Source organism: Physeter macrocephalus, chromosome 20, assembly GCF_002837175.3.
Source record: "Physeter macrocephalus isolate SW-GA chromosome 20, ASM283717v5, whole genome shotgun sequence".
In the NCBI taxonomy this organism is placed as follows: Eukaryota; Metazoa; Chordata; class Mammalia; order Artiodactyla; family Physeteridae; genus Physeter; species Physeter macrocephalus.
Window position 1 is genome coordinate 75,593,024 of NC_041233.1, and position 24,319 is coordinate 75,617,342.

At 42.9% G+C, this 24,319-nt stretch overlaps 1 protein-coding gene across 2 annotated transcripts; it reads left to right on the plus strand.

The window, feature by feature from the left end:
* Positions 1–143: 143 nt before the first annotated feature.
* On the plus strand, positions 144–24,110 carry PSTK (phosphoseryl-tRNA kinase). 2 transcript variants are annotated; one of them, XM_055081109.1, is made up of 6 exons: positions 144–443; positions 15,467–15,758; positions 16,004–16,202; positions 19,575–19,650; positions 20,184–20,277; positions 23,531–24,110. In XM_055081109.1, exons 1-6 carry the CDS (start codon positions 189–191, stop codon positions 23,728–23,730), a joined length of 1,116 nt encoding a protein of 371 aa, XP_054937084.1. In that variant the 5' UTR covers positions 144–188; the 3' UTR covers positions 23,731–24,110. The 2 variants fall into 2 exon arrangements, with proteins under 2 accessions (XP_054937084.1, XP_007113993.1); XM_007113931.4 differs by lacking the exon at positions 144–443 and adding an exon at positions 12,343–13,088.
* Positions 24,111–24,319: the final 209 nt, after the last annotated feature.

The following is a 24,319-nucleotide window of genomic DNA, read 5'->3' on the forward strand; positions in this document are numbered from 1 at the left end:
AGCTACCGTAAACGCGCATGCGCGCGCCGGCCGGTTTGGGCAGAGGGTTCAAAATCTGCGGGGGAAAGAGCGAGTCCGGCGCATGCGCACTGACAGCCTGGTCCAGCTGCTGGGCTGTGCGCAGGCGCGGTGAGGTGCGCGCGGGAACCCAGTGGTGGTTTGACTTTGGCCCCGGAGATGTCGTGTGGATGCCGGTGGCTGGACTGACCCGCAGGGTCGGTCCGGTGAGGAGAGTACGTCGTGAGGCAGGTGTGGTGTCGTGGCTCTCGAGACCTGAAGGACCTCGTCCCGACCCTCGCTGTCTGTGGCGCGGACGCCGAGCCGTTCCGCGGACTGCGGTGGAGTGCGGGGGTCTGGGGACGCGGCGGCCGGGCGGTGGAGTCGGCTTTTCAGAAAGTCCTCAGCCCGCTCCGCACACGCGCTCTCTCCTCCGAGGGTGTCAGGTGGGTGCCGGTCGTTCGGCTTTAGCTGAGGAGGAGGTTGGGACGGTGTCGCCCTTGGTGTGGGGCCGGGGCGGATGGTGTGTGAGGAAGGTCTGTGGCCCTGGGGCTTCGCCCTGTCAGGTGGCCCGGGCCGCCCTCGTGTCCCCCGGGTCGGGTGGAAGGTGGAGAAAGGCCTGGGCCCGAAGGGGGGGGGTGGGGCCTGCCCTCCCGGCCCCGGGAAAAGCGAGCAGGACGGCGGCCTCGGGTCTGCGGTGGAGCAGAATGCGCGCTGGACCTGAAGGACCCTGAAGCTTTGGGTCCGGGGAAGTGGGGGCGGGTGGCTCTTTCCAGATGCCCCCGGGATAGGAAGGTAGATGGTCCCTCCCCACCACCACTACCTGTCCCCTTCCTGAAGAGGACTGTGCGGATGAGTTTTCCACCTTTTGAAAGAAAAAAGGGAGTTAGAATATAGAAACGTGGAATGTCAGAGTTCCAAAGGCCTTGAGTGTAAAGGGCCTAATTTGCAAAGGTGTTTTAATTCTCCCGACGCATTCTCGGTTGTCTATATCAGTATTTTTGTCTTATAGTTCCTGCTTCTTATATATTAACTTTAATTCACAGTACCAGCTTTGGACAGCCCAAAGAAAGCAGGCTCTTCTTCAGAAACACCCATCTCCACTTTAACTGGACTTTGACTTTCTTGAAGAAGGCTGGATGACCAAGAGTCAAGAAACTAGACTCCTGTGGTCTCCCCTTTGTTTTTCGCACAGCCAGTAAATCACCAAATCTTGGTTTTCTTAGAGGAAACCTGTTCTATCTTCGTCTCTGCTTCTTCTGTTTTGAAGCACTAGCTTTCATTTGAACAGTTCCGGGAGCTTCTTTAGTGTCATTAGCCTTCGTTGTCAACCACTTCCACTCCATCCTCTGCACTGCCCTCTGCACCTTCTGGTGCTTGTTGCTCTTGACCGAGTACAGCCTTTGTACTTAGACTCCCGCCTGCCTCCCTGCCCTCCCATCTCGCCCACCTTTGCGCAGGCTTTTCCCTCTGGAATGCCTGTTCTTTTGGAACAGGGAAAATCCTGTTCATTGTTCAAAATGAAGCAGACCTCCACTCTGCTATAGAATTAAACTCATTCCTCTGTACTACTCTTATACTTTTAATTTATGTCAAAGAAAAACCCAAACTGGACAGTAAAAGCAGATTTTATTCAGAACTATAAATAGGGGGAAAGACCTCAGTGTAGGACCAGGCTCAATTCTGAATACAGCATGGACAAGTGAGAATTTAAAGCCAAGGAGCAGGGTAGGGGGGTCAGTGGATAGAAAATTACTAATGAGAAACCTCAAGAGTCAAGATGATTGTGCCTGAACCTACCGAACAGAATTCTTGCTGGTGAGAGGCTAGGGTTATTAGACATCACCCAGGGGATGATGGAAGATGAGGAACCTGATTAGCTATCAAGGGTTGTCAGATATGGAGGATGGGGGATCTTGCTAAATTGACTTAGCAGTGTTCTTGCTAAAACTAGATTTTACAAGGAAATGCCCAGATGAGCCTAGGAGAAGGTTCAGGAGCCTGAATAAAGTTTGGCCAAGAAAGAATCTTTGTCAGGTACTATGATTCTCTTATGGTTTCAGACTTTATCAGTTTACATATTTGTGTTCCCTACTCTGTAGGCTTGCTGAGATTAGTAATTATTTTATGCCTGGTACAGGTGTTGAGTACAGGTTTGTTGTATGGAATTGATAGATTGGTGAGAGTTGGCTGGCAGCTTTATCACAAAATAAGAGATGCAGAAAAAGGCAAAAATAGTAAATTCAGGCTTATGCTTTTTTCTTCAAAGCCAGGGTGGTGATTGTTCAGAACTGACCTCACTCTTAATATGATAAATTGCTCTCGTCATGAATTGCAACTGATTTTTTTTGCCCTATTTTTCCCTTTGAAATAAATCATAAAATATATGTTGGAAACTTACCACCAATATCACTAGGATGTACTATGCAATTCTTTCACTCACTTATTTTAAAGTTTATTACAGCTTACTGTGTAAGAACTCAATATGCTCTTTAGAGGCATATTTCCAATCTGTTTTCAGAATATGAACCAATGCATATTTGAAAGGTACATTTTAGAAAGAAGTGACTTGTGGTATTAATTTTCTTGGGCCCATTCATTTAGTAATATGACAGTTGAGGTGTTGACCATCTTAATTTTAAGTAGAATGAGTTCTCACTGTATTTGCCCTGCCTTTTACCCCGGAGTATACTTCCCAGCAAGGTGGTTATAGGAACTTAACTTTCCTCCCAGCTGGTACCACTTGAGTTGTACCTCTTCTCCTCCCTTCCCGTTCTTTCTGGTCCCTGCAGGCCCTATGGTTGCCTGGACTTCCTTCTTCTCACCCTGCCTCGATGCTGGACCTGCAATTAAGTTAGAAGCGGGAAAGAGAGTAACCTTCCTACCCCTTTTTCCCCAACTTCATTTATAGCTGCTCGCCACCGCCACGTCATTTATAACCTCTGTTCTGGTTAGTCCAACATTGCTGGACTGTATACAGTTTTCAATACAGCCTAGCTTCAGCCTTTCTGAAGACATGTAGAAATTATGGGGAAGCTCTGGATGTGTAGCTGAATCTGCCTACATCCATGATTATCACCTGTGTGACACCTTCTTATCCTAAAGCTGTTTTTGTAGTAAAGGGTTAACTTGTTAAGCGTGGGATGTTCAAAACTTGCCCACATTCCAAAGAAAGACCTGGTTCCTGACCAACTCCTGTCTTATCCTCTAAGCTGCCGGCATATCTGCTTAATAAAATTGTCTTTTTAACTATGGGCCTCAGTCCCACCAGCTAGGTTATGCTAATAGTGTGATGTGTGGTGAGGGCTATACTCTTTTTTTTTTAATATAAATTTATTCACTTATTTTTGGCTGCTTTGGGTCTTTGTTGCTGGGCACGGACTTTCTCTAGTCGCGGCGAGTGGGGGCTATTCTTCATGTGGCATGTGGGCTTCTCATTGCAGTGGCTTCTCGCTTTGGAGCACGGGCTCTAGGGCACATGGGCTTCAGTAGTTGTGGCACGCAGGCTCAGTAGTTGTGGCTCGCAGACCCTAGAGCGCTGTTTTTGTAGTAAAGGGTTAACTTGTTAAGCGTGGGATGTTCAAAACTTGCCCACATTCCAAAGAAAGACCTGGTTCCTGACCAACTCCTGTCTTATCCTCTAAGCTGCCGGCATATCTGCTTAATAAAATTGTCTTTTTAACTATGGGCCTCAGTCCCACCAGCTAGGTTATGCTAATAGTGTGATGTGTGGTGAGGGCTATACTCTTTTTTTTTTAATATAAATTTATTCACTTATTTTTGGCTGCTTTGGGTCTTTGTTGCTGGGCACGGACTTTCTCTAGTCGCGGCGAGTGGGGGCTATTCTTCATGTGGCATGTGGGCTTCTCATTGCAGTGGCTTCTCGCTTTGGAGCACGGGCTCTAGGGCACATGGGCTTCAGTAGTTGTGGCACGCAGGCTCAGTAGTTGTGGCTCGCAGACCCTAGAGCGCAGGCTCAGTAGTTGTGGCGCATGGGCTTAGTTGCTCCGCAGCATGTGGCAACTTCCCGGACCTGGGCTCGAACCCGTGTCCCCAGCATGGGCAGGTAGATTCTTAGCCACTGCACCACCAGGGAAGCCCCCAGGGCTATACTCTTTTAGTTTGGCCTCTGAAGAGGCTAAAGACTAAGAAACTAATGTCAGCACATTGGTGCTCCATGGCTACCTGACTGACCCCCAATAAAAACCTTGAACACCAAGACTCAGGTGAGCTTCCTTGGTTGGCCATACTCTGCACATGCTGTCACACATCATTGCTGGATGCTTGCACCTGGTTTCTCTTGGACTCTGCTCCATGTGCCTTTGCTTTGCTAATTTTAGTCTATATCCTTCCCTGTTTAAGAATCTGTTATAAGGCACAAACAGCAACAAGACGTGAAGACTTGCACATTCTTCCGTTAGTAACAGCAGTTAATTATAAGTGGGGAAAGTAGTAGAGTTTTATTAGGAGACAGTGTGTGCGGCTTTAAAAAAGAACCCTGCACTACTGTTACATGCTTTTCTTGCTTCCCTCTCTCTGCCCACTGTCACTACCCTAGAGTCTTAGTAAAGAGAAGAATTTAAATTGGGGAAAAGATTTCTTTAAAGATACAAATATAGGTATTGGGGGTAAGGTAGGTAGTAATCACATAACCATGTTTTACTGCTAACTGTACATGCCTTATAACAGATTCTTAAACACTCTGGGTTTCAGAACCTCTTTATACCCTTAAACTGTTGAAAACTGCAAAGAGCTTTTGTTTAAGTGGGTTTTATCTTCTGCATTTAAAAAAATTAACAACCTTATTCTGCTTGGATCTACAGTGATGTACACTAATGTGAACGAATCCAGTAAAAAGAGTGGCTTGAAAAGTAACCAGCATGAATAACATGGTATCATCTACGGAAAAATCCACTCCAGCTTCAGAATACCTGGCTTAAAAAGAACTTTCATAATGGACCCATTTCATGGGATTGTTTTATCCTGCATTCTTGGGGTCTTAGACTGCTTACCTAGAGTTTTAAGATCTATGTGAACTAACTCTTCTTTTGGTAAGTTAATAATGAAACAAAATAGTATCCAAGCTAAATCAACTATTGGATGTGTTTTATTATTTTTTGTTATGTTTTTTTGACACTTGTACATTGTGAAGAAGTAACTGAGCAAAAATTCTACATAGTATGTTCACAACTCATTTTGAATATTGTGTGTTTTTTATAAAAATTACCTGTCTTTATGTATAATTGCAGAATTTTGAGGTATGTTTATTAAAGTCCTTCCAGGGATATGTTGTACTGTTAGATTGCAGGTTAAGGGGAAGCTATAGAATCCTTTTTACCTTTGACAGTTGTGCTTTTATATACAACATAATGTGAACAGCCAATGTAAATTTTTAAAATTTGTAGTTATATTTATCTCTGTGCTGTGCACATTTTTTCTCACTTTCTCTCCTCAAATAAATTATGAGCTTTTTTTAACACCAGACGATGTCTTTATTTATGTGTGAATCCCCAGCATTTAAGGCAGTATTTGGTACACAAATATCCAGTGAACATTGAATGGTTAACTTTCGCAGTGTTAAAATATGAGGCTCATTTATTAGGCTTTCGAGGGGGTTGATTGTTTTAAACACCTTTATAATAATTTTAAACATATGACACCATGATGGAAGTAAGGAAACAGTGAAAATCTCTAGGAATTGCTTTCTTCTGAGAAAATTGTTTTGGAAGCTTAAGAAACCAAGGAATTGACATCTGTTTCATCTGTGAGCCAGAGGTTGGTAGCATTCAGATTCTTCTTAGCAGAACTGCTTCTTGTACCTTTGATCTTTCCTCAGACACTTTGGTGGTTCTTAGGGTTAGTGAGATTGATGATTATTCTGGGTCTAAGGACCCACTTTCAGCATATTAGGTCATTTACTTTGCTTTCATCTTAACAATACCAGGAGCCAAGTGGTCTTTGGGAAATCAGAAAAACACTAGATACTGTAAAGTAGTTCAAGATTTGGTAACATTTGAGTATCTTGCTCACACTTTAGGCTATCTTGGTCAGGTTTTTTTAAAGAAGCTAAGAAGGAAGATAAGACTGGTGACATGATGATTCAACTGGAAATGACATTGATGGTGATTATAGAAAAGGAGCGAATAAGCTTATAATTTTTACTTCGGCATAAACTTTAGAGGAGGAGTTGTTGAAATGGGTATGAGCAATACCTCGTTGGAGAGCAAAGTAAGGAAGTTCATTTTTTCGGACCTATACGTGGGTGGCAGCCAAGGAGACCAGCATTTACTAAGCCTCTACTAGGCCACAAAGTAAACATATATTAGTTAATCTTCTCAGCAACTACAAGTGAGATTTTGGAGAGGTTGTGAACAATGCCATGCTATCAGAGTCATTTTGAGGTTAAGGTAAAGCAGTTGAAGGTCTTTTTAAAAGTAAAAATCTGTTTGTGACTAGAAAGGGGTTCCAGAAGGCTTAGCTCTAAGGATCAGTAAAGAAAAGAGAAGATGGACAAAAGTGGTGAGGGATGAGGTCTTAGGGCTCTTGCTATGTTTAAATAAACCTGGGCTTTGGCAGTTAGACTGTTAGCAATTTCTGTTAGTGATTAAAGAACTTGAGTGCTGAGTTGGTAGAAAACAGTGTTAAAAGTAACCAGAGGATGGGCTTCCCTGGTGGCGCAGTGGTTGCGCGTCCGCCTGCCGATGCAGGGGAACCGGGTTCGCGCCCCGGTCTGGGAAGATCCCACATGCCGCGGAGCGGCTGGGCCCGTGAGCCACGGCCGCTGGGCCTGCGCGTCCGGAGCCTGTGCTCCACAACGGGAGAGGCCACAGCAGAGGGAGGCCCGCATACCACAAAAAAAAAAAAAAAAAAGTAACCAGAGGAGAAAATCTGCTTCTGAAGATACTGGGGATGTCAGAAGGTGGAATCTCAGATTTTCTAAGTCCCCTTAAGAGGGCTTCATTCATTATACAGATCGGAAACTTAAACTCAGAGTTGTCACACACTGCTTTTTCTGCTCACTTGCTCTCAGATGAATACAGTTCCCCTTAAGGTCAACTAACATGTTTGGAACAGGCAGCTGGATCACAGTGAATTGAAAGCTCTCATGAGAAGAACTGAATGAACACCCGCAACATGGGAAGATTTAGCTAAAGGTAAAATTGGAACTGGGTGCTGGGTACCTCCTGCAGCCCATGTGGTAGCCTAGGTGGGGCAATAGTCCCATGCAATGCCTGTGGCTGTGAGTGGCAGAACTGATAGAAGAGAACCAGCAGAGTAAGGTCAGTCAAGCAGTCTCACCCCAAGTTCAAAGCAGAGTGGCTGCTCCAGCATGAAGGATTACTGAGCAACCTCCATTCTCTTCTGAGGATCAGAAGGAACGGAATGATGACAACTAACACTGCCCATGTGACGTAACCAAGCTAACAGTGATTTAAATCAAGTTTAACAGTAAATCCTAAACAGGAGCGACCTGTGTGCCTTCAGGTTACGTGTTTATATGTGAGGGAAAATGGGTCACAAATGTCTGTTGAGGATGGCTCACTTGACTATATAAATTCTGGAGGAAAGGCAGCAACTCTGAGTTAGATATATGTGAGTTATCACTTGCTTTCTTTGATAAGGAGATACTACATTCTTAAGATCATTCTCAAGAAGAGAATGATTTTGTGGCACACCTTTACACTCTCAGAGGTGTGTAGTATTTCCTCCACCGAAGTACAGCCAAGAGTAGCTCCCTTCCCTAGGGCGAAGCGGTTAGCCCTGGGGCTGAGGGAAGAAGGGAGTGTGTGGAGTGGGACATAGTTCACATACCAAGTGGTCTGGGCCCCATTATTTGACCCCAAAATTCACCCACCTGGACTCTCAAATATTCTGTCTCTGGTACTAAATGCAACGTTACCATGTTGGCACCCTGCTAATTTAAGAGACCACATATTCAGTAAGTATCTCATCACATTATTGTCCTTTTCTGGGTCTCAGGTGAGAGTGAGGTCTGTGAAGAAAGCTTTACAAATTCAGGGTTGTACTCTAATTATGGCTGTATGCCAACATCACATGCTTATTTTTGAACCTGTCCTTGAAAAGCATGTCGTTTTAGATAGTGGACACCTAAACTTGAAGTCATAATAGTTGGTTTTGATGTTCTGAAATATAAAACAATTTTAATAAAAATTTTAAAAAATCATTTTGTTCCAAAACAGGTTGTTAAAAAAGATAACTGGTCCAAAATAACTGGTGAATTCTACCAGACATTCAAAGAGGAAATTATATCGGTTCTTTTCAATCTCTGAGAAGATAGAAACAGAGGGAATACTTCCCAACTCATTCTATGAGACCAGCATTACCCTAATACCAAAACCAGATATTACAAGATATTACAAGAAAAGAACACCAACGACCAGTATCTCTCATGAATACATATGCAAAAATCCTCAACCAAATATTAGCAAATTAAATCCAGTGATGTACAGAAAGGATTAGACACCATGGCCAAGTGGGGTTTATTCTAGGTATGCAAAGCTGGCTCAACATTTGAAAATTGAGTAATGTAATATATTAACAGGTTAAAGAAGAGAAGTCACAATCATATCAATAGATGCAGAAAAAGCATTTGACAAAATCCAACATTTTCATCATGATAAAAAAAAAAAAACTCAGCAAACTAGGAATAGAGGGGAACTACAACTTGATAAAGGACATCTACAGGGACTTCCCTGGTGGAGCAGTGGTTAAGAATCCACCTGCCAATGCAGGGGACGCGGGTTCGAGCCCTGGTCCAGGAAGATCCCACATTCCACAGAGCAACTAAGCCCGTGGGCCACAACTACTGAGCCCGTGTGCCACAACTACTGAAGCCCGCGTGCCTAGAGCCTGTGCTCTGCAACAAGAGAAGCTACCACAGTGAGAAGCCCGGGCACCGCAACGAGGAGTAGACCCCGCTCACTGCAACTAAAGAAAGCCCATGTGCAGCAACGAAGACCCAATGCAGCCAAAAATAAATAAATAAATAAAATTTTAAAAAAAGAACATCTACAAAAAAACCTACAGCTAACATCATACTTAATGGTGAGAAACTAGATGCTTTCCCACAAAGATCAGGAACGAAGCAAGAATGTCTCACCACTCCTATTCAACATCATACTGGAAGCTCTAGCTAATGTAATAAGAAAAAGGAAATGAAAAGTATACGGATTGAGAAGGAAGAAAGAAAACTGTCTTTGATGACCTGACTGTCTATGTAGAAAATCCCAAAGAATCAACCAAAAACTCCTGGAACTAGTAAGTGATTATGGAAAGGTTGCAGGACACAAGATTAACATACAAAAGTCAACTGCTTTCATAACACTAGCAACGAACAAGTGGAATTTCAAATTTAAAACAATATGATTTACATTACACCCTACAAATGAAATACTTGGTATAAACCTAACAACATTTGTGCAAGGTCTATGTGAGGAAAACTACAAAACTCTGATGACAGAAATCAAAGAAGGATTAAATGAAAGGAGATATTCCATGTTCATGAATAGAAAGCCTTAATATTGTCAAGAGGTCAATTCTTCTCAATTTGATCTATAGAGTCAACACAATCTCAATCAAAAGTCCAGTAAGTTCTTTTGTGGATATCAACAAAATTATTCTAAAGTTTATATGGAGAGGCAAAAGACCCAGAGTAGCCAACACAGTATTGAAGGAGAAGAACAAAGTCAGAGGACTGACACTACCCGACTTTACTGCTACAGTAATCAAGACAGTGTGGTATTGGCAAAAAGAATAGACAGATCAGTGGGCAGAATACAGAGCCCAGAAATAGACTCACACAAGTATAGTCAATTGATCTTTGACAAAGAAGCAAAGACAATGCAATGGAGGAAAAAAAGTCTTCAACAAAATGGAGGTGGAACAAACAGATAACCACATGTAAAAAAAAATGTGATACGGGATTTTTATCTTTCACAAAAATTAATTCAAATGTAATCATAGACCTAAATGCTAAATGCAAAACTATAAAACTTATAGAAGATAACATAGGAAAAAGATCTAGATGACTTTGGGTTTGGTGATGACATTTTAGATACAACTTTAAAGACACGATCCATGAAAGAAGTAATTGGTAAGCTGGAATTCATTAAAATGAAAAACTTCCACTCTGCCAAAGATAGCGTCAAGAGAACAAGAAGACAAGCCACAGACTGGGAGAAAATATTTGCAAAAGACATATGAAGGACTGTTATCCGAAAGATACAAACAGCACTTACAACTCAACAGTAAGAAAATGAACAACCCAGTTTAAAAATGGGTAAAAGATCTGAACAAAAACCTCACCAGAGAAGATAGTCATCCCTCAGTATCCGCTGGAGATTGATTCCAGGACCCCCATGCATACGTGCTTGTTAGCAGCATAGAGTTAACTTCTTCCACCTGGTGGACATTTCAGTATCTGCAAAAGAGCTCAAAGGACTTGGCTCAGAATATTATTTATAACCCTTGAGGAGGAACTAAAGGTCCTTGACTTTGTTTAATGACTAAACTATTATTATTTTGTCTTGCTTGACTGTTTTCCTTTCTTTCTGCATTTTCTCACTTCTCTGATTAAATTTACTGTTTGGAACCTGGGGAAGGCCTAGGAGGCTAAAGTTTTTCTACAGACAAGAGGCAGGCGGAGGACATGGTGGGGGGGGTCTGTTCTGGGAAGGCCCCATAGGGTCCTGTTTGGTTACACTACCCACCTATTAGAATATTTTAAACCCTGACAACACCAAGTGCTGACAAAGATATGAAGCAACAAGAACTCTCATTCATTGTGGTGGGAATGCAAAATGATACAGCCCCTTTGGAAGACAGTCTGTCACTTTCTTACAAAACTAACATACTCTTACCACAAGATCCAGTAATCACGCTCCTTGGTATTTACCCAAATACCATAAGTTGAAAATTTACATCCATGCAAAAATCTGCACACAGATGTTTATAGTAGCTTTATTCACAATTGCCAAAACTTGGAAGCAACCAAGATAACCGTTGTAGGTGAATGGATAAACTGTGATTCATCCGGACAGTGGAATATCATTCAGTGCTTAAAAAGATACAAGCAGGGCTTCCCTGGTGGCGCAGTGGTTGCGCGCCCGCCTGCCGATGCAGGGGAACCGGGTTCGCGCCCCGGTCTGGGAGGATCCCACGTGCCGCGGAGCGGCTGGGCCCGTGAGCCATGGCCGCTGGGCCTGCGCGCCCGGAGCCTGTGCTCTGCAACGGGAGAGGCCACAGCAGAGGAAGGCCCGCAAACCACAAAAAAAAAAAAAAAAAAAAAAGATACAAGCAATCAAGCCATGAAAGACGTGAAAGAAGCAAATATGAAAAGGCTGTATGATTCCAACTATATAACCTTCTGGAAAAGGCAAAACTATGGAGGCAGCAAAAAGATAAGCGGCTGCTGGGGTAGGGAGAGATGAATAGGTAGAGCACAGAGGATTTTTAGGGCAGTGAACCTATTCTGTATGACACTATAATAATGGATACATATCATCATACATTTGCCAAAACTCATGGAATGTATAACACCAAGAGTAAACCCTGTGTAAACTGTGGACTTTGGGCGATAGTGATGTGTAGTTTCATCGATTGTAACAAATGTACCACACTGGATGTTGATAGCCAGAGAGACTGGGGGTGGGGGGAGGTATATGTGAACTCTTTGTACTTTCTGCTCAATTTTGCTATGAACCTAAAACTGCTCTTTAAAAAGTCTATCTTAAAATAAGTAAACAAACAATAACCATGTTTAAACGAGAGAAAAAAAAGGTTGCCTAGGAAAAGGGGAGGAAATGAGTGTGAGTGTGGATAAGTGATGAAAAATAATAAATTAAGGTGTGGGATCTTGCACTGGGCCTATGACAATAAAATGTCGTGAAATGAAAAGTATGTTTAATTCAATGCTCACCTTCAATCCAAGAGAAAGAAAATGAAATAATGTATGTGTACATGCTCTGTAATCACCAATACATCAGATTTAGCATTGGGTTATTGATTATATTTTGTCCCAGTATACACTGATTTTCACTCACTCGTTCACATTTTAAACATAACTTCATATGACTAAGACGTAATCTCCTAAAATAAGGTGAAAGCTAGAATATGAATTCACTTTTTCTACACCACATCCCCACAGAGGGAATTTGTTTTATACTTCTTCACAGCTTAGCATTTCTTTTTTAACACTAAAATACCTAGTGTGCTCTGCATGAATGCACTGGACTTGAAATCTGCGGACGTGCCTTTCCTGCCTTTATTTCCTCACACTTGCTGCCGACTGGCGGCGTTAGGGCGCAACGACTACTATTTACTTTGCCCTTCCACCTAGCACATCTGTGAGAGGCAGCGGAGCACAGTCGTCGGACTCAGATTCGACTCCTATTTTTTGATTTCCAGTAATTTCCAAAGACTGCTGGAGGAAAAGACTCGAAGTCTCTTCTGCGATTTTCCTGGGCAAGGGACTTCATCGTAAAAACCAACAAACAAAAACCCGAGGCGCAGATCCTAACGGTTTGCAAGTTTCCGGAAGGAAGGATGATTCTAACTGAAGATTGTCTAACTTTCTGACCCTTTAGGAAACGTCCAGGTTTTACGAAACGCATCCCCGTGGACTTCCCAGACTAGAGGACTCGCCTCACAGAAAGCTCAGTACCAGGGGTTCAGGGGACCAAGGGGACGACCTCGGATACAACCGCGACCACGCATGGTGCTTGGAGCCGAAGGCTCGCCCATTCCTCCATTGCGCCAACAGGAGGCGCAATAGGGCGGTGGGAGACTGTGCATGCGCAGTTGGCGGACATTTCCGCACACAACGCTCGCAGCCACCTCGGGTCTCTCGCGACAGCATGAAGGCAGGCGAGGATGCCAGAGGAGTGCGCAGCGAGAAGCCGAAGAAGCTAGGTCTCTGCGTCCTCTGCGGACTGCCCGCAGCAGGAAAGTCGACCTTCGCGCGTGCCCTCAGCCATCGTCTACGGCAGGAGAGGAGCTGGGCCGTGGGCGTCGTCGCCTATGATGACGTCATGCCAGACGCGTTCCAAGAGGAGGCGAGCGCTCGCCCATTGGTCAGTACGGGGGGGCGGGGCCTAGACTGCTGTCGCGGAGGGAAATCTACAAACTCCACGATACTTGTACTGGGTAATACCGGGTGTGGGAGGTGGATCTCTGATAGAGGAGAGACAGGAGTTCGAGGAAAGGGGAGCTGGTTTAACACAGAATGAGTTGACTAGAAATAGAAAACGATGCAAACAGCCACCAGCCTAAGGTTAGGGTCTGAAGTCAGCGTGCAAGGTGGAAGTCCCCCATAATCAAATATCCTCCTGAAAATCCTTTGGGAAGGTTCTGAAAAGAAGGACAGAATCTCTCAAAAATTCCAACACAGCCAATTTAACATTCAGCCAGGCGAATCCAGGTTTTGTGGGGCTTTAAGTTATGCGGTTTGGGGAAACGCTTTTAAAGAAAAAGGATACAAAATTATAAGTGACAGGGTACTTACTAGGGACCCTCCTGTGACAATAGATTCTGTACAAATGAAGGACTTGGCCTCTGAAGCTGGATCTTCATTCAACTGACGGTAAACCTGCTTCTGCCAGAATAGGAAAAGATGACTGTTTCTTAGTTGACCAGCAGATGAAGTAATAGGCTTGTATTTAGGGGTCAACTTGGGTTCCCAGTACATACTTCTGTTTAAGCCCTCCGATCACCCTCAGCGCTGTGAGATTCATCCCCTTGAGAAGCATGTGAAAACTGAGACTTCCGCGGGGAAGAGTAGATTCACGTCACCCATCTCATGCTCACTCTAGAGAAAATACTCTTTGATTAACATATTCTGAAAATTTTAAAGTTATTTTTGTCATTTAGTGCCGAATGTAGATGAATTCACATAAATAAAATGCAAATATGGTGTGATTCCACTCTGTAAGTATATATGCAAAAATACAGTACATTTGGCACATGGAAGAATTTTGAACTTCTCCACCAAAGTTATATACTTCCTCATTCTTGGTTAATTGTGAGGTAAATACAGTATCAGGCCCCTGGTAGCACCGGATTTACTTAAGTACTAGTATTTTTACCACTATGGAGAAAGCTGGAAGTTGTTGATAGGGATTGTTGTATCTGCTGGGGTTTTCCCTCACTTTTCTTATTATATTTTTTCCACTCTCCCCCTACAGACCAAGGCCATGGGGCTCATCCAGTCACCACGAGTAGGATATCTCACCTTTTAGGAAGTGATCGTGTTTCTGTTTCCTTTTGAGTGGGTTTTGCTGATGTATTTGTTTTATGTGCCATAATCTCAGTGATGTGGTCGAGCATGGACAGACAGGAGAGGGATTCTGATCTCCTGTCCTTGTGTTTTCCCTCCAGCCTTGACCTCATAACTATGTCAGTGTTCACCAGAGCCTTTGAGCAGCGCAAGAGTACTTATATTTTCAAGCTGTTTATTCTCTTCTCCTCAATCTGCTTCCTCTATCTTTCCCTATCCCATTCCAATCCTGTTGCTAGCCTGAGGTCTTTTCATCTGGACCCAGGGACCTTTCAGCTGATCCTCTTTCTATCTACGACTTTTCTTATTTCAAGGGCAAATGAGCCTTGCTTTATCTTAGCCAGACTATTTTATTTTGGCAGGATATTGATTTTTAAAAAATTTTTGGCTGCGTTGGGTCTTCGTTGCTGCACGCGGGCTTTCTCAAGTTGCCGCGAGCGGGGGCCACTCTTCGTTGCGGTGCGGGAGCTTCTTATTGCGGTGGTTTCTCTTGTTGCGGAGCACGGGCTCTAGGCGCGTGGGCTTCAGTAGTTGTGGCTCACGGGCCCTAGAGCGCAGGCTCAGTAGTTATGGCGCACAGACTTAGCTGCTCCGCAGCATGTGGGATCTTCCTGGACTGGGGATCGAACGCGTGTCCCTTGCATTGGCGGGTGGATTCTTAACCACTGTGCCACCAGGGAAGTCCCAGGGTATTGATTTTGGTTCCTCCTTTCTCCTGGATGGTAACAGCTTTTCATTCTTTCGTTTATTCACTTATTCGTTCAGTCATTTCATACACATTTCTGGAGCATCTATTAGGTGTCTGACCCTCTGCTGAAGCCTGGGTATACAGTAGACTATTGATCTAGCAGGGACATAGAGATACCTAAACAATGTAAACCCTGTCAGAGTGGAGACCCAGTATACACAGAACAGGGTGTCATGATAGGCAAGGGACGATCTGAGCTGCCTTCTGCATGGTTGGGTCTGAGAAGACTTCACAGAGAACTAACATCACTGAGTAGTTTTTCAGGCAGAGGGAACAGCGTATATGAAGACGTGAGGATGAGAAAGCAGGTTGTGTCTAGAGAACTCCAAATGGTTCAGAAATTATCACATGGAGCAGGGGGTTGTTGAGGCATGACCACCCTACTGGCCAAAGCCTAATATAAATTGCAATTCTACGGTATTTTGCAGCCATCCCAGTGGAAATCGCTTCGCCAGGAACTGTTGAAGTACCTTGAATACTTCTTTCTGGCTGTCATTAACGGGTGTCAGATGTCTGCCCCACCCAGCAGGACTGAAGCCATGTGGGAGGATTTTCTAACCTGCTTGAAGGATCAAGATCTGATATCTTCTTCAGCACTTGAGGCCCAGTCTCACTATCTCTTAACGAAGACTGCTGTTTCTAGACCTCTGCTTTTGATTTTAGATGACAACTTTTATTACCAAAGTATGAGATATGAAGTCTATCAGCTGGCTCGGAAATGTAATTAACACATTTTTTTCTTACATTCAGAGACATTTGTTCGCATATCAAAATCACTACTGTCTTTAGTGAGAACTTGATTGGATTAGGAGGTTTATATGGATTTACTTAATTTTCAAAGCTACATGCTCAGTATTGCAAATTGTCTTTCCTGCTGCAGGTGGGATAACTTGTCTAAGTACGTTTATTTCACATTTTGGAAAAATAGTACCCTAGTAATTTTGTGGTTTTTGAATGTTTTTCAGATTCATTAGGCTTTTGCCAGCTCTTTTTAGAGTGTTCTCTCGAGACCTGTCTACAGAGGAATGGCCAGAGACCACTTCCAGTGCCTGCCGAGACCATCCACCTGATGGCAAGCAAGATAGAAAAGCCCAACCCTGAGAAAAATGCTTGGGAACACAACAGCCTCACAATTCAGAGCCCAGCAAGTGCTTCAGAAGCCAGGTAGCCTACTCAAAGGTGTCCTTCACTAGCTGCTTTGCTGAGCCAGGCACTGTGCTGAATGCTTTCCCCGTATCCACCTGGTTACTCTTCACACAAGCCTTGGAGAGGGACATTATTTCCCCTTTCTTTAGAAGAGGAAACTGAGTGAGGAAGTTTAGTTTGCCCAGAGTCGCTGAGATTGTAAGTTACAGCTGAGCCGTGAACCCAGGTTTGTTTGCAAATGCGTACTCTTGTTAAAATTATACTGTTTCCCAGAGGTCAGGGCAGGGAGTTCAGAGTAGGGCACATCTCTGACACTCTGGCTGAAGTAGTGTAGTCTAAATAGATTGCCCAGTAGTTTTCTTATAGAGAGAAAAGGAGTGGAACTGGTACTAAATCCTAATTTGCCTAAAACCTCACTCCAGTTACACTGCTGATGTAGATGGGAGGCTTGTGGCTATGGTGTCTAATGCATTTCATTCCTAAAATAGGTCTTGAGAATTCTAGCGTTCTGGAGAGTTCTAGTTCAGCACATTTCTGATAGAAGTTTCACTGATGATAGAAATGTTCTCTGTTTGCCCTGCCCAGTATGGTAGCTGCTAGCCACACGCGACTGACCATTGAGCGCTTGAAGTATAGCCATTGCAACTTACTACCTGAATTTTAAATGTTATTTTAATCACCTTAAACTTAACTGGCTGCATGTGGCCCGCGGCTGCTGCATGGGACAGCGCAGTTCGTGAGGTATATTGCCCACAGTTCCTTAGTTCCTGCCTGACTGTTGTCCAGAGGGGATCAGCAGTTTTTAAAAGGCTAAGTTTTTAAACTCATTCCTCAAAATGTTTTGTTCCCAGGATACAGTTTCCATGGATATTGTAATACTCTAACATGCTAAGAAAAAAAGAAAAAATTCAATTTGAGTAACTGTTGTTTATAGGGTTAATGAAATAAGCTATGGCTGAGATTTCTAATTTTAACTTCTCATAATATCTTGAAACTTTGAGAAGGCGAGCATGTAGCCAATTGATGGCTACTCTTTCTGGAATACTAAAAATGTTTTCCTTCGCAAGTGAATGGCTGGTTGAGGCATTGAGATACCCCATTTTACCCCATGAGAGCAGCCTAAGGTTAGTATCACCGCTCTGGGGGCCAGTTCTTGCTAGAAGCAAGGAGGAGTGTGAGCTTTGCCAGTGTCAGTACCAACCCCGAACATAATCTGCAGTTTTGTCTTGTGTCTTAAGAATATGGTCCAAAATAGTCATAGCATGGCTATGACTGAAGTCTGAAGTCTGGTGGCCCTGAATTGGAAGTTGAAAGATGATGTGACAAATACACCTTTCCCAGGCTTCTGTGAACAACTACTACTACTACTACTACTACTACTACTACTACTACTACTATACTACTATCCCACTACTGCTATTACCACTAATATTACTGTTAACCGCTACTATTACTGCTACTAATGCTACTACTAGTACTACTATTAGCAGCAACAGCTGTTGAGCAGATACTATGTCCTGGGCAAGTTCTGAACACTTTATATGTATACTCTGATTCAGTCCTCACAACAACCCTTTGAGGGCAGATACAATTATCCCCCTTTCATGATGGGACAGCTGAGGCCCAGGTAAGTAAAGTGACATATCCAGATAGTAAATGGCAGAGCCAAGATTTGGACCCATTGCAGTCTCACTCATTCCAGAACCGGGGCTCTTTTCTTTGTGAGAAAGAGCGCGTTGAGGTGAAGGTTTAATTCAGTGACTTCACTGGCTTAACGTTTTTTCAGTGCTACTCCTTGTAGCTGAGTACAATTTAAACTGCTTACCATAACTTGCACACTCTAACCCTGATTTTTTTTTTTAACATTCTAGTCTTTTACTAAAAATATGTCCATTCGAGGAAGATGTTTTGTTTTTCTAGTTTGGTGACTCACAGGGGGAAAAATTTAGGTCAGCAAAAACAGAGAGAGTGGAACGCTGGGGGGAAAAGAATCTTGTTTTTTAAGATGAGACTCTTCTGGAAAACTTAAATTAGGGCTTTACTTTGACATGTAACTCTCTCATGATTGCATTAAAAGTTTTCACTTCGTATCATTAAAAATCTCATCAGACGAAAATCTGCCTGCCGTGCACATGATGTTTGAGTGGCAGCCTTCATAATTTATGTTCTCAGAGACACGACATTCAGTACTTTCTTTTCTTTTCCTTTTCTCGGAATTTTAAATCTGATCCCTAAATTTCTTTGTTTGTTTGTTTTTAATTTTTATTGGAGTGGAGTTGCTTTACAATGTTGTGTTAGTTTCAGGTGACAGCAAAGTGAGTCAGTTCTACCTATACCTATATCGGCTCTTTTTTAGGTTCTTCTCCGATATGGGCCATTACAGAGTATTGAGTAGAGTTCCCTGTGCTCTACAGTAGGTCCTTGTTAGTTACCTATTTTATATATGGTCGTGTGTATGTGTTAATTCCAACCTCCCAATTTATCCTCCCCGCCCCCCAGCTCTAATCCTGATGAACTCCCCAGCCTCATGTCCCACGACTCTCCCCTTGTTCCTTTTCAACCAAACTGGCCTTTTCGGTCCCATGAACACGAGAAGCTTGTTCTTGTCTCGGGGCCACAGTGCTTGCCGTCCCGTCTACCCTTCCCACGTATGTAAGCTTCACTGGCTTCCCTGCCCATCCTACCCAGCGTGAAGGGTGTTAAATAGGCTAGCCAGCCACTCTCTTATGATCACTTTGTTCATTATCTTCACTCACTTATCCACTTGTCACTGTCTGAGACTATCATTTTTTGCTTAGTTATGTATTCTGTCTCTCTCCGTTATGTTATCAGGCTTAGAGAGGGTAGGGATCTTGCTACAGCCCCAGCTTAGCACATAGTTTCACATACACAGTCGTACAACATTTTTCACATATGAAGATGCTCAGTAAGTATTTGTTAAATGAATCGATGAATTTCTACCGCAACCCTCGAAGGCCTCTTGTCCTGTGGGGAACTTTGCAAATTCACATCCAGTAAATGAGCAGAAGCCAGAAAATAAAGACTAAGCCTCCTTCTTTAGGGAATATAGAGTTCTAGGAGCCTCAAGTTCAGCAGTTAATGAGGGAAAAGAGAGAATGTCTTCTAAAACCTTACTGATATGAATCTTAGGAAATTAATATTTTTTACATGAGGGGATTTGGGGGGCTTATCACTTGTTTTGAGCTTCTACATTTTAATTTTGCAAGTAGAAGGTAGCTCCCAAATCACTTTGCTTTTCCCCTCTTGTTCAGGAGTCTGGGTATACCACTTTCATTCCTCTAGAATTCAGTTTAGTACCCACATAAACACAAGTTCTTTAAACACAGGTGTTTGATATCAGGATTTATTTTATCCTACCTTCTCTCACAGACTGAAATTGACTGATTTACTGCTTACTGCTTTGGAAAATCCAGTAAAATACGTGGAGGAGAATGTGGAACAAAAGGTAAGTCTTCCGGTTTAGATTTAGTATAAATGAGAAGGAGCTTCTTGTAGGAAGATCTTTTTGACCCGAGTGTAAAATATGAGTAACATGTGAGAGACACTTTGTCCCTGCCTTGGCATCTTACCAGCATTCAGCTCCTGACACCTGGATGCAGTGGTACTCTGGAGGGAGCTCGCGCTGCCTGGTCAGACGACTGTTAAATTTTCAGAAACGTTGGAGCCTGTTGCCATGTTGGTAGCTCGAAGTGGGCATGGATGGGGATATTTACGCTGTAGAAATAGACAAAATACTATGGATAGGTTTGTGTTTTTCTCTTTGAGAGCCCATTCTTAGACATTTACCAACATACTGCCTACGTGGACCCCAGTTTATAACTGGATGTATTTCATTTAGACCCTCTCCGAGGGAAGAATAACTGGAACAGAAAAGTCACGTTTCCTTTTCTTTATCTCTTCACCTATGCATCCCCTACACTTTAGTTATTTCTTTTGTAAAACTAGATAACTGTTCCAATAACAATGTCTATTACCTAGGAAACAGACAGAATTATTTGTTCAACTAACATTCTTCATCAAGCTGATCAGACCCTCCGAAGAATTGTCTCTCAGACAATGAAGGAAGCGAAAGGTGTGTTGAGTAGTTAAGATTCGATTTAGTTGAGACGATTCTTTCCTGCTACTCTTGTTCCCTGGACGTGGGTAGTTTATTTGCTTTCATTCATAAAGTTTACATCATGTTTTCAGTTTAAATATGCAACTTGGTTATATTAAGCTAAAACTTCTACCTCTGGAACCAGGCATTCATCCATCCAGTAGGTTTTTATTGAGTGGCTACTCTGTACTAGGCTTTATTTTGGATACTGGGGAGTGGAGAGGGAGCAGAACAGCATAGTGAGGTGACAGATCAAAAAAAAGAAATGTATGAGTATGTGCTGGTGCTCTGGAGAAAAGTAGAGTAGGGTAAGGCAAGGGAGTGACGGGAGGATTTATTTGTAAAAGGGTAATCAGGAAGGCTTCTCAGAGGAAATGGCATTGAAGCAAAGACGTGAATGAAAGGAAACAGCAAGCCATGCTGATGCCTGCAGGATCATTTCAGGCAGTGGACACATCAAGTGCTAAAGTCCACAGGTAAAGGTGGTATGTTCTAGAACAGAAAAGAAGCCATTGAGTCTGGGGTGAAGTAAAGGAGATGGGGAGAGGTAGTCAGGGGCCAGGTGTAAAATCAGCATGGAGTTTGAACAGGCTTAGTGCATTGTCACTCTGAACTTAGATGAAATATGTGATAATTATAGTTTTATAAAATAATTCCTTCAGGTTTTAAATATTGAACTCTTAGCTATATTTAAAAGTTGATTTAAAAAATAACAGCAGCTTGGGCTTCCCTGGTGGCGCAGTGGTTGAGGGTCCGCCTGCCGATGCAAGGGACATGGGTTCGTGCCCCAGTCCGGGAAGATCCCACATGCCGCTGGGCCCATGAGCCTTGGCTGCTGAGCCTGCGCGTCCGGAGCCTGCGCTCCGCAACGGGAGAGGCCACAACAGGGAGAGGCCCGCGTACTGCAAAAAAACAAAAAAACCAGTAGCTTAACATTTCTTGAACTCCTTTTATATGCTAAGTGCCTTATAAATATTGTTTCTAGTCTTTAGAATCCTATCAGGTAAGTGTAATTTTACAAATGGGGAAATGGAAGGTCTGAGAGGATAAGTAACTTGCCCAAGGCTGAACTTAACAACTCCTAAATATTGTACCCGGGCAACCTGATGCTAAGTCTGATTCTAGTTGGTGCTTTCTGTTATGTTCCCCCACATCACCAACATTTATTATTAATACCTTTACAAAAACTTAGAACATTGGAAAAAGAAACAATATACTAACCATATTGTTTTTCAGACTTTTTGGAACCATGATCCGTAAGCAGGTTTTAATACTGTAACCTAGTGTGTAGCCCAGCACACAGACACACTCCTGCATAGAAACAAGTTTCACAAAACCTTCACATGTTTAACGAACTGTGTTCTATTTGATTCCATCTTAGAAAAACACTGCAACTTGCAACCCGTTTATGCGTTGTAATCCAAAGTTTGAAAAAGAGAGCTGGAACAAAAATGGCATCAGATCGGAATGAAAACAAAAATAGTTGTAGGAGTTCTTTCAACTATTTGCCTGTCCATAAAATGAAGGGAAGGGGAATAGGGTTATGCCCAAATTATTCTTGACTCTCTTCCTACCCACTAATTGTGTGTGTGTGTGAAGGTGGTACTAGCTTCTAGAACTGTGCTTAAATAAAAGTTAAAAATTCAGTTCTCCTTCCGTCAAGGAAGTCAAGGGACAGCCCACAGGATGGGAGAAAATATTTGCAAATCACATCTCATAAGGGACTTATATCCGAAATACATAAAGGACTCTCACAACTCAATAATAAAAATAACCCAATTTTTAAAAATGGGCAAAGAATCTGAATAGAAATTTCTTCAGGGAAGATATACAAATGACCAGTAACCACATGAAAACATCATTAGTCATCAGGGAAATGCTAATCAAAACCACAATGATACCACTGCACACCCACTAGGACAGCTAGAATCCAAAAGTCCAAGTGTTAGGATGTGGAGAACTCAGAACCCACATACACCACTGCTGGGAATGTAAAGGGGTGCAGCTGCTTTGGAAAACGGCCTAGCGGTTCCTCAGACAATTAAATGTAATTACCACGGGACCTAGAAATGAAAACATATGTTCTTATAAAAATTTGTACACAAGTGCTTATAGCAGCTTATTCCTAATAGCCAAAAGGTAGAAGCAACCCAAGTGTCCATCGGCTGACAAACAAAATGTGTTCTATCCATACAATGGATTACTCAGCCATAAAAAGGAATGAAGTACTACAACATGGATGAACCTTAAAAACATAATGCAAAGTGCAAGAAGCCAGTCACAAAAGGCCACACCTTGGGCTTCCCTGGTGGCGCAGTGGTTGGGAGTCCGCCTGCCGATGCAGGGGACGCGGGTTCGTGCCCCGGTCCGGGAAGATCCCACGTGCCGCGGAGCGGCTGGGCCCGTGAGCCGTGGCCGCTGAGCCTGCGCGTCCGGAGCCTGTGCTCCGCAACGGGAGAGGCCACGGCAGTGAGAGGCCCACGTACCGCAAAACAAAACAAACAAACAAAAAAAGGCCACACATTATGAGTCCAGTCATGTGAACTGTCCACAATGGGGAAATCGAGAGACCCCATAGATTAACGGTTGCTTAGGGATTGAGGGCAGAGAGGGGGAATGGAGTTAAGAGGGTGATACCTAAGAGTACATACAGATGATACAAATGTTCAAAGATTGACTGTGGTGATAGTTGCCTGTATCTGTGAATATACTAAAACCACTAAATTGTAGTTTAAATGGGTAAACTGTATGTTATGTGACTTAGATCTCTGTAAAGCTGTTCAACAAAAAAATCAGTTCTCAGTCACACTACCCACATGGCTAGTGGCTGCTGGACTGAATAGGGCAGATATAGAATATTTCCATCATTGTAGAAAATTATATTGGACAACTGTTCTAGGTATTGTCTATCAGAGCTTCAAAGCCAAATTGTCATTTTCTAGCTCTGCTTTTTTGCCTTACTACCTGTTAACTCAATAAGACTGTCAACTTATTTTGTCAGCAAAACGTCCCTTTCAGGTTTGTCTTTTCTGCTCGTGCATGTCATAGCAAGTTATTTAAATGATCTGCCTGTATCACACTGATGTGGCCTTTGTCTATATATTACACCAACTCAATTATGATTTATAGAAGAATCTGGTTTGTCTGAAGTAATCAAATTAATTTCCTGCTGTCATCAGTCCAGCTTGATTTAATTTACACAAGTAATTTGAGAATATCTTTATTTTAGGTGAACAGGGGTTTCCGTACAACTTGAAACTTCTAGCCGAAGAACTTAACAAGCTCAAAGCAGAGTTTTTGGAAGACCTAAGACAAGGAAACAAAAAATACCTGTGCTTTCAACAAACCATGGACTTATCAGATGTTATTTCTTTTTTTCATTATGAGAAAGATAACATTGTACAGAAGTATTTTTCAAAGCAGCATTAAAACTTGATTTCCAATCAAACCCATTTTGATTACGATTTTGCAAACTAATTTAAACAGTTCTGTATTACTGGATGTTTTCTAGGCCAATGATGTGAATTGCCAAAGGGGGGAAAAAAATCAATCCATTCTAAAAGATCCATTTGTCATAACAGAAACTACTTCAGTCAGTCATTGTCAGATGCGGCATGGATAATTAAGCATCAGAGGAAGCCTTCCTCATTTATGTGCCAGAACAGTTGCGGGGGGGGGGGCAGGGGTCACACCTTAAATAAAGAGAAGAAATTAGGAAGGAGACAAGATGCTCATTATGGAACTGTTTTTGCTTTTAACTCATGCAACATCTTCTCATGGGTAAGGCACTCTACAAATCCAAACCAAGGTAGCCATGAAATCTTAAAAAAAAAAAAAAATTAACATTTGGTGCGCTGCCCCGTGGGGGGGCGGGGCGGGGGGGGGGGGGGGGGCAGGGGTCACACCTTAAATAAAGAGAAGAAATTAGGAAGGAGACAAGATGCTCATTATGGAACTGTTTTTGCTTTTAACTCATGCAACATCTTCTCATGGGTAAGGCACTCTACAAATCCAAACC